Source organism: Anomaloglossus baeobatrachus, chromosome 2 (genome assembly GCF_048569485.1).
Source record: "Anomaloglossus baeobatrachus isolate aAnoBae1 chromosome 2, aAnoBae1.hap1, whole genome shotgun sequence".
Classification (NCBI taxonomy): Eukaryota; Metazoa; Chordata; class Amphibia; order Anura; family Aromobatidae; genus Anomaloglossus; species Anomaloglossus baeobatrachus.
Window position 1 is genome coordinate 78,938,888 of NC_134354.1, and position 10,465 is coordinate 78,949,352.

Genomic DNA, 10,465 nt, shown 5'->3' on the forward strand with positions numbered 1-10,465 from the left:
GTGTGGTTTTGAGTAGTGATGAAAGTATTTTCAGGTTCGCCGAACCAGCACAGACTAAAAAAAAAAAAATGAGGTTCAGCAGCCGAACTTGACCCCGAACCTGATTCCAGGCAATGAACCCCATACAAGTCAATGGGGACAAGAAGTTCTGGCCTGTAAAATGGCCATAGTAAGCTGTAGGGGCTGCAAATTGAAGTTAAATGGTAGTAAGAGCAGAATAGTTATACACACTGTGTTTACCGGAGGATCCCGCTACAGTCAGACTCTTCCGAGCCCGCTAATTAAGGGTCATCAATATTCACTGGAATGTAGAAAACGGAGGCATTCACCGCTTTTGTAGAATTTTCAGACGTAACATTTATTTAGGCATAGGGGGAGGGTGCTGGGAGAGCGTGCACACAGACTACGGCTGCTTCGCACCGAATACTGATGCTTCTACGGGTCCAACCCATGGTATAGAGTTCGATAACAAGTCTTTTACCTTATATTAGAGCTTGATTCAGATCAACTCAGCTCAGCTGTACAGTGTCCTCCATATTGCTGCTGCTTGTCTTTGTGAACTAAAAAGTGAATGAAATGCAGGAACCCCCTGTTTGTGCTGAGATGCCTTTGAGTGAAATCATTACAGATTATCTACTCCCCAGCTGCCCGTGGATTACAAGTTAGAGATAGAGCATAGATAGGAAAAAACTGGTGAGCAAGTCAGATAATGGCTAAAGATAGTGTTATCCCTCAGGTACGCACAAAACAGCTTATTCTGAAAAGTTACTTGAAAGCACATTTACCCTTTAAATGTCATCATTTCACCTTGATTTTTAGCTATGATATAAAAAACAATTAAAAAATGTAACATTGCAAATGGTTTGAATTAAAAATACCCACATTCTTTGTGTCTACATCTCCTGTCAAAACTTAGCGGTACTTTGCACACTGCAACATCGCTAGCCGAGAGCGATAGGACCCGCCCCCATCGCACATGCGACATCTTGTGATAGCTGCCGTAGCGAACATTATCGACGTCGCTACCTAAGGAGGCGGTTCGTGCGGCATCATAGCGACGTCACATGGCAGGCGGCCAATAGAAGCGGAGGGGCGGAGATGAGCGGGACGTAAACATCCCGCCCACCTCCTTCCTTCCGCATTGGCGGCGGGACGCAGGTAAGGAGATGTTCCTCGTTCCTGCGGCTTCACACACAGCGATGTGTGCTGTCGCAGGAACGAGGAACAACATCGTACTGTCGGTCGTCCCAAAATTATGGAACTGACCGACGCTACATAGATCGCTGATTTACGATGCTTTTCGGCGCATCTAGGCTTTACATGTTGCGACATCGTTACTGGCGCCGGATGTGCGTCACTTTCGATTTGACCCCGACGATATCGCAGTAGCGATGTCGCAACGTGCAAAGTACGCCTTACTGTATATATCTCCTATGGTAACAGATTGTAAATCCAATTGTGTACTACGATATGCAGTTATCGGTTCAAATGATCAATTAATGACGAACTGTACAACATAAATGGCTGAGGGGGAACCAGAAAAATTTAATGATCTAATGGTCTAATTTTTTAAGGAGTGCCCTGTAAATAGTTATTTCTCCTTGTTCAGTGTCTGGGTTGGATGTGTTGGGTGACACTTCCAGGTTTATATATTGGGAGGGGACACAATGATTTTTTTTTCACATATAATACAATGTCGTATGTTTATTTGGTTTTCCCAATACAATACATCAGGAATAATTATCCTTTAATATTTGTAGCAAACACAAATAGAACCATGACATGGAAACAAGTATTGACTTTGATAAATGCAGAGCTAGGTTTTGGCAGAAAAGTTTATGCCATTGTGAACTTGTGATCAAGTAAATTTAACCATGTCAGGGGAAAATTGAAACATCAGCAAAATCTTTCCAAAAAAGTTCTTGTTTTTGCAGGATAATGCACCTTCCCACAAGTCTTGTATTTGCCTGCAAAAACTCAGTGAAATCAGCTTTAAAATTGTCGATCATTCAACATAATTTCCAGAATTCTCTCATCTGATTATTATCTCTTTCCAAAAATAAAAAAAAATAATAACTTATTATTAACTTATTAAAAAAGATGGTGATTGATGTTGTGGTGTTGTGGTTTGCATTTTTTTTCTAACGAATTAGAATTACTTTTTGATCCATGGGTTAAACATTTATAATTAAATGGCAATTATGATGAATAAAATAGTATTATTTGGAAAATGTATTTTTACTTTCGACCAGCTTTATATCATACCCCCATATGAACGATATATACATTACTTATTGAAATAGCCATAAGACAAGAAGCACATTGTGGTGATGTCAGCAATGTGATGAAGTAATTCCTCTAGGAAACAATAACATAAATATTGTGATTGCTCTTTATGTTACAGGAAATGATCCCAGCAGTGATGTTAAGTCGTGCTAAAGATCCAGCGGCTTCTCCTTCAATAATGAAACAAGAAAAGTTCTCCGATGTGTCTGTTCGACTGCAACATAAAGTCTCTAGTGATGTTTCTTCCTACACATCATTCTTTGATGTTTCCAAAAATGTCCGTATCAGTCACTGTATCGACCTACATCTGGCTGGCAGATTTGAGAGGAGGGGCTATCCCACCAGGGTTGTTGAAACAGCATACCATCATGCTAGAGCAGCGGATAGGCCATCCCTACTAGTTCCGAAGAAGAAAGTGGAGGATAACAAAACCATACGTTTTATTGGGACATTTGATGATAAATGGAGTCAAGCTATGGAGGTATTGAAAATACACTGGGAAGTCTTGAGACTGGACCCAGATTTGGCCGAGTTTGTTCCTGAGAGGGCATCAATTACGTACAGGAGGGGACGGAATTTGAAGGATCAAGTTGTTCATAGTCATCTAGGAAAATCTGCTGAAGGTACCACATGGCTGAACAAAAGTCCAGTTGTTGGTACATTTAGATGTGGTTCGTGTAAGGCATGCTCATATGTTAACAAAAGTCATAGCTTCCACAGTGAAGTGACGGGTGTAACTTACACCAATCGTGAATTCATAAATTGTAATACTACGGGCATAGTATACTTGGCTAAGTGTACATGCCCTAAAATGTATGTGGGAAAGACAATTCGTCAATTTAAACAGAGGATCCTGGAACATATAGGTAACATCAGAAGGAAGGAGGATACCCCTATTTCAAAACATATGTGGGAACATCATAGAGGGAACTGTGGAGAAATTTCCTTCCAGGGAGTTGAAAAAGTGAGTGAGTCTGGTAGGACAGAAGATATGGACTATAGGGTACAGAGGAAGGAGACACAGTGGATATATAGGTTGAAAAGTCTGTCCCCAAATGGCCTTAATAAGTCTATCTCCTTTATTCCCTTTATTTAGTGTTCCAATTGGATTTGGATTGATAAATTGATTTGACATAAGTAAATTCCCGACTATTAGATTAGGTGGCCTGATATGTGTCTTAAGCAAATATAAATTGGTTGCCCTTGGTCATTTAATGATTTATGCCCCATTAGCATTACCAACTATAAACGATGTGTAGCAGTGTATTAAACTAAATGGTCTACATGTTCATAACTTCTCTGTCTGTGTTGGAATCTTCCCTGTAGTTCCTATGCATGTCTAAAGCGGGCTTTACACACTGCGATATCGGTCCTGATATCGCTAGTGTGGGTACGCGCCTCCATCTGTTGCGCGACACGGGCAAATCGCTGCCCGTGCCGCACAACATCGCCCAGACCCGTCACACATACTTACCTGCCCGGCGATGTCGCTGTGACCGTCGAACCGCCTCCTTTCTAAGGGGGCGGTCCGTGCGGCGTCACAGCGACGTCACTGAGCGGCCGCCCAATAGCAGTGAAGGGGCGGAGCTGAGCGGGACGTAACATCCCTACCACCTCCTTCCTTCTGCATAGCGGCCGGGAGGCAGGTAAGGAGAGCTTCCTCGTTCCTGCGGTGTCACACGGAGCGATGTGTGCTGCCGCAGGAACGAGGAACAACCTCGTTACTGCTGCAGTAACGATTTTTGAGAATGGACCCCCATGTCACCGATGAACGATTTTGCACGTTTTTGCAACGATGCAAAATCGCTCATCGGTGTCACACGCAACGGCATCGCTAATGCGGCCAGATGTGCGTCACCATTTCTGTGACCCCAACGAGTTCGCATTAGCGATGTCGCAGCGTGTAAAGCCCCCTTAAGAAGGCTAAACCAAAAGAAAGGATGCAGATCCATATCATAACTTATAATACTTGTTAAAGCAGATCTCACTAATTAATGCATATACCCCAACAAGGAGAGAGCGCTGCTCCTGATAAGGTCACAATAATGTATCAAACACATATGTAAGTATATGATTTTTTATTATTATATCTAAATATCATATTTTATATTTCAAAAGGATAACAATACATAAAGTGCTGGTGCTCACAAACCAATTAAAATCCCTACCCCATAAAAACATGCAGAACCAAACTGGTACGTTGTGGAACCAATATGATCAATATAATTATATGTATAACTAGGTATCAAAAATTCATAGAAAAGACCCCCAATTACCTCTCACAGCATAAGTAAAGTGCTAATGCATTCATATCATGAAGTAAACCGCCCATCGGAGCCCAAAGCCAATGGTTTAAATGGCAGCAGAATTAAACAGTTAATGTTATATAACATAAGTATTTCTCCATATAATTACAATTTAAGACACTCATAGAATGGGGCGTTTAGCCAAATATCTGGGTAACCATTAAAGTTACCGTTATAGCTGGAGAGTAAAGCGGAGGAAAAAGATATAAATGTAATCCAGAGTGGTGAACCACAACGCCCAGCACCTTGACGCGCGTTTCGCCTCTTGCTTCGTCAGGAGGTCTTACATACAGTATGTGTTTGATACATTATTGTGACCTTTTCAGGAGCAGCGCTCTCTCCTTGTTGGGGTATACCCCTTAAGAAGGCATTTATTTGTTGTTTTGATTTGAGGCAGCTTGTTTTTAAATATCACTGTTTCTGTCAATCTTTGCTAGTCATGTGATAGTCACATGACAGGATTTCTTTCTGTATCCTAGCAATGCTATGAAGCCCCTGTGATGACACTATGGCACTTCCGGGTAATGTGGCCGGCCACTATTGGTGCGGTGAGACGGCCTGTGTGATTGGTTCACCCTGTGTGTCAGAAAGGAGGGGGCGGGCACTCCACTATATCAGACGCAGCGTCGGGTGCGGCGCGTGCTACTGACAAAGGGGTCACACTGAGGCATATCTGAGCCATGCAGTGTCACGCCCTGAACCAATGCATATCAGATAGGGCTGTGAAACACTAACTATATGAGTTGCTGACACTATTAAGCGAGCTGTTGCCTGTGGTTTGCACATGTGGTGTCTATCAAACAGCTTTAACACATGGTCTGGGATTAGGGACCAGAGTGTTCTGATTACCTCCTGATGAATCTCACCAACATAGGCGAGAGGAAACGCGTTGAGGTATTGAGGCTATTAGTAAATATAATCAGAATAGGCAGTAGAATTGAAACTGCATTAATTATATAATAGAGATTAGTCTAATGAGCTGGAGGAGTTGTTTAATATTGTAGGTTATAGTACCATTCCCTACACCCCAGCAAAATCTAGTGGCTGACTTGAATAACTGGATATGGGGGGCAGATAAAGAATATTAGCTGTACCCCAGGTCTTATTGATGTAAACCTGACCCTGGATAGGGAATTTCCACTATAGGAACCAACACTCCTAACATTCATTAAAATAGGACTAAGTAAAGGATATTTGGGAGAAGTGTGTATTCGGAGACAGATGTCCTACTCCTATACATATAATACCCTTTTCTAGTATATAGAAGAGAGTCTAAATTGACTTCTTCCCCAGTCGTTCTGGGACATTTAGAACAACATTATACTAGCCTACAAATATATTTAATAGGCAATAGTCAGCTGATAACCTATAGTTTGGGGTGTTTATGGCTCTCCCTATACTAAAGGGACAGGTTTTGAAGTATTGATGTAAACCTGACCCTGGATAGGGAATTTCCACTATATGAACCAACACTCCTAACATTCATTAAAGTAGGACTAAGTAAAGGTTATTTGGGAGAAGTGTGAATTCGGGGACAGATATCCTACTCCACATATATCCTTTTCTAGTATACAGAAGAGAGTCTAAATTGACTCCTTCCCCAGTCGTTCTCGGACATCTACAATATCATTATACTAGCCTACAAATATATTTCATAGGCGATAGTGAACTGATAGCCTATAGTTTGGGGTGTTTATGGTTCTCCCTATACTAAAGGGACAGGCTTTGAAGTCTTGTGGCCTTATTGTGTTGCAGTAGAATATATGAGTCTGCATAAGCATAATTATTGTTCAGGCCTGGACATATTTTATAGAATTAACTGTAGCAGTTTTGACTGAGATAACAACCACCAGTCTACCTGCTATTCTTCTATCTGAACCCGGTTATTTTTAACTGTGTGTTTCAGATAGGCTTCAAAATTGTGTGGAATTGTTTTCAATTTTTTTTTTAATAGTATTTATTAATAAAAGTTATATTTTATTGTACTGTCCACACAGCCAGTAAATTTTCAAAAATGTCCGTATAAAGTTGTCAAAAGAAAGCTAAAAAAGAGCACAAGTCATCTTCATAGACCCTCTGGAAAGTTAATGGAGTTATCCAGGTTTGGCACAAAAGTCTGCAGTCACCCTATGTGACTGCAGACTGGTGAATCCACACAGCGCGCATAGCACAATTTGTCAGGATTCTCTAGTGTCTGTGGCAAGACAGTGCAAGTATATGATATACATACTTCTGGCCACATTCCAAATAGACACATGTGCCTCGCTTAAAGGGGTGTTTCACCCCTTTTCATTACAAGCTACATTGATATTTTGTTGAGAAACAAGGTTTTTCTCAAATACCTTGTGTTACTAATTGTGCCTGTAAGCAGTGCTATTGAGGTCCGCTCATCCTCATGCAGTGACCCCCGGGCTCCGTGACCTCTGTTGCCCGGTGATGTCACGTCAACTTCCTTTTGACCTAACATCACCGCGGCCGGCCCCTGTCTTCCTGAGACACTGGGCTGTGGGTGCTCGCCATAGCCAGGCATCACTCCTGCTTGCATCTCTCTGCAGGGAAGGAGGAAGCAGAGAGATGCAGGGTTGTGACACTGGGCAGTAACGAGAGGCAAAACGCCGCCCAAGGTCCAGTCACTCAGGAAGACTGTCGCCTGTCACAGTTAACATGACATCACTAGACTTTGGAGGTCATGAAGCCTGTGGTTCACGCGAAGGGGGTGAGCAAACTGCAATAGCGCCGTTGACAGGCACTATTGGCAACACAAGGTATTTGAGTGGAACCTTGTTTCTCAACATAATATCGATGTGATCAGTAATGAAAAGGAGTGAACCACCCCTTTAATTAATTTTTATTGAGTGAGGCTGCGCACGTCTAGTCGGAATATGGCCGGGAGGGAGTATGCCTAAGACATACTTGCAGTCACATGATTCCCTGCTCCCTGCGCCTGAATCGGAGAACCCTGACAGTAGAGATGAAAAAACCGGAGGTTCGGTTTTCGAACCAAACTCTAACTTAAAAAAACAGGGCTTAGGTTCGGAGTTCGGGCACTTTACGTGCATACTTAACTCGCATGAGCCACACTGTGCTCAGGTACACTTGGTTCTCAGCCCTGTGCAAGCCGCTTGCAGTTTTTGGACAGCTCGCAGTGCGGGTAACAACAGCATGATCAGATGTAGCCCCCCCTCCCCCAAAAGTGATCTGCTTATGGCTGGCTGTGTGTGAGTGGAGACTCAAAAGCGGGCTTTACACGCTGCAACATTGCTAGCATCGTCTAGCGATGTTGAGCACAATAGCACCCGCCCCGTCGTACGTGCGATATTGTGTGATCGCTGCCGTAGCGAACATTATCGCTATGGCAGCGTCACACGCACATACCTGCTCTGCAACGTTGCTCTGGCCGGCGAACCGCCTCCTTTCTAAGGGGGTGGTTCGTGCGGCGTCACAGCAACGTCACAAGGCAGGTATCCAATAGAAGATGAGCAGGACGTAACATCCCGCCCACCTCCTTCCTTCCGCATTGCCGGTGGAGGCAGGTAAGGAGATGTTCGTCGCTCCTGTGATGTCACACACAGCGATATGTGACGCCGCAGGAACGATGAACTACATCGCTAATAAGCAGAAAACAATTTTTTGTTTCAGGATGACCTCTCCACGGCTAATGATTTTGTCCGCTTTTGCGAACATTTAAGGTCGCACATAAGTGTCACACACTACGATATCGTTAATGAAGCCGGATGTGCGTCACAAACACCGTGACCCCGACGATAATTCATTAACGATATCGTAGCGTGTAAAGCCCACTAAACTGCCAATCAATGTTTCCAAACCTCCTCAGGCAAGGTTTGGACACATGGAGGTTCGGTTCATTTGTTGCCAGTGAACCAAACCTACAAAGGTTTGCTCATCTTTATTCATAAGCCTGTGGTCACGGAGAGTTTCTGCATACCTTTGTGACACACCTGGAGAACACCTTTAGAATGACCTCAGCAAAGTTCTATGATGTTAGAATGACACATTAAAAGTCTATTTATACATTTCCATAGTAATATTTCCTATGCAAAGGGGATCATTTTACCACTACCCCTTTTAACCCCTTCATGACCTGGTGATTTTCTGTTCATATTTTCCCCCCTCTCTTCAGAGAACTATAACATTTTTTTTTTATTACTCAGCTGACAGAAATATAAAAATTGCTTTGTTTTGGGAAGAGTTATAATTTTAAGGGATACTAGCCATCTTACTATACAATCTATTGGAAAAAAAGAAAAAAATTCCAAGAAATGGTGAAAAAAAATCCTGCAACTCTTCCAATGCTTTTTGGGATTCATTTTCACAGTCTTCATTCTGTAATAAAAAATTACCTAAAACATGATTCTTGGTTTTTTTTTTGTTTTTAATGTGTTGTAAGAAAATATTGCGCTATTTGTAAAAAAAAAAAGGATTGTGTTAGTACTTTCTTAAATGTGAAGTTTTTATTGAGCTGTGTGAGGGCTGGTTTTGGGCTGACATTATATTTTGTTTTATGCAATCTTACCGAGTTAAAGAAAATATTATATTTTATTTTTTGGGATTTTTGTGGACCTGACATTACCAAATCTGTTTATTTTCTAGGATTTTTCAAAGGATTTCAATAGAAACAGAGAAAAAGCGTTCCCTGAATAAATCAGCTATTAAAATTCAATACAATTCATACTTGCTGATCAGGCACAATGCTTGGAAACCAGATTTAAAGGGCGCTTTACACGCAATTGCACCCGCCCCCATCGTTTGTGCGTCACGGGAAAATCGCTGCCCGTGACGAACAAAATCGCTAGTATGCGTCACACGTACTTACTTTTCTAACGACGTCGCTGTGGCGGGCGAACAACCTCTTTTCTAAGGGGGCAGTTCGTGCGGCGTCACAGCGATGTCACACAGAAGGCCACCAATAGAAGCGGAGAGGCAGAGAGCAGCCGCATGAAGGACACTTCCAACTCGTTGCCAAAGGACGCAGGAACACAGTTGTTCATCGTTCCTGGGGTGTCACATGTAGCGATGGGTGCTGCCTCAGGAATGACGAACAACCTGCGTCCCAAAACATCAACTATATTTGGAAAATGATCGACGTGTCAACGATCAACGATGTGGTGAGTATTTTTAATCGTTAGCAGTCGCTCGTACGTGTCACACGCAACGACGTCGCTAACGAGGCCAGATGTGCGTCACGAATTCCGTGACCCCAACGACATATCGTTAGCGATGTCATTGCGTGTAAAGCGGCCTTAAGAGCGGATTCCAAATAGCGGGAGTCATTTCTAGCTCTTAGACATCACCACCCAGTGCCAGACTGGCACTGAAATTCTGCCTTGGCATTTGAGAGCACAAAGGCACACTTTCTTTGTGGTTTACTCAACACTCTAGCATTTTTGTTTGTTCTTTAGCAGAGGAGTGGTGCTACTAACCTAAGGTCCCTGACCCTAGTATAAAGGGTGCTTTACACGCTGCGACATCGCTAGCTAGCGTTTGCTAGCGATGTCGTGCGCAATAGCACCCACCCCCGTCGTGTGTGCGATATGTGGTGATCGCTGCTGTAGCGAACATTATTGCTACAGCAGCGTCACTCGCACATACATGTTCAGCGACGTCGCTGTGACCGCCGAACAATCCCTCCTTCAAGGGGTAGGTGCGTTCGGCATCATAGCAACGTCACTGCCGTGTCCCTAAGCGGCCGCCCAATAGCAGAGGAGGGGCGGAGATGAGTGGGCGGAAGATCTATATATAAGACCTCCTTCACACATCCATTTAAAAAAGCATATGTTGCACGGTCCATTTTGTCCATCCATGTGGCCATTCAAGAGTCATCCGTGTGACATCTGCGTGACTTGTACCAGAAA

The 10,465-nt window shown here is 43.1% G+C and overlaps 1 protein-coding gene across 2 annotated transcripts in view; it reads left to right on the forward strand.

Annotated features, from left to right (window-relative positions):
- LOC142290965 (uncharacterized) overlaps window positions 1–6,896 on the forward strand; it is a 60,239-nt gene extending 53,343 nt beyond the window's left edge. For both annotated transcript variants that reach the window (XM_075335114.1, XM_075335115.1), the window contains exon 7: window positions 2,405–6,896. In XM_075335114.1, the coding sequence (XP_075191229.1) occupies window positions 2,405–3,382 (978 nt within the window). In that variant the 3' untranslated portion in view covers window positions 3,383–6,896. The remainder of the gene's footprint in view (window positions 1–2,404) is intronic.
- The last annotated feature ends 3,569 nt before the right edge of the window (window positions 6,897–10,465 follow it).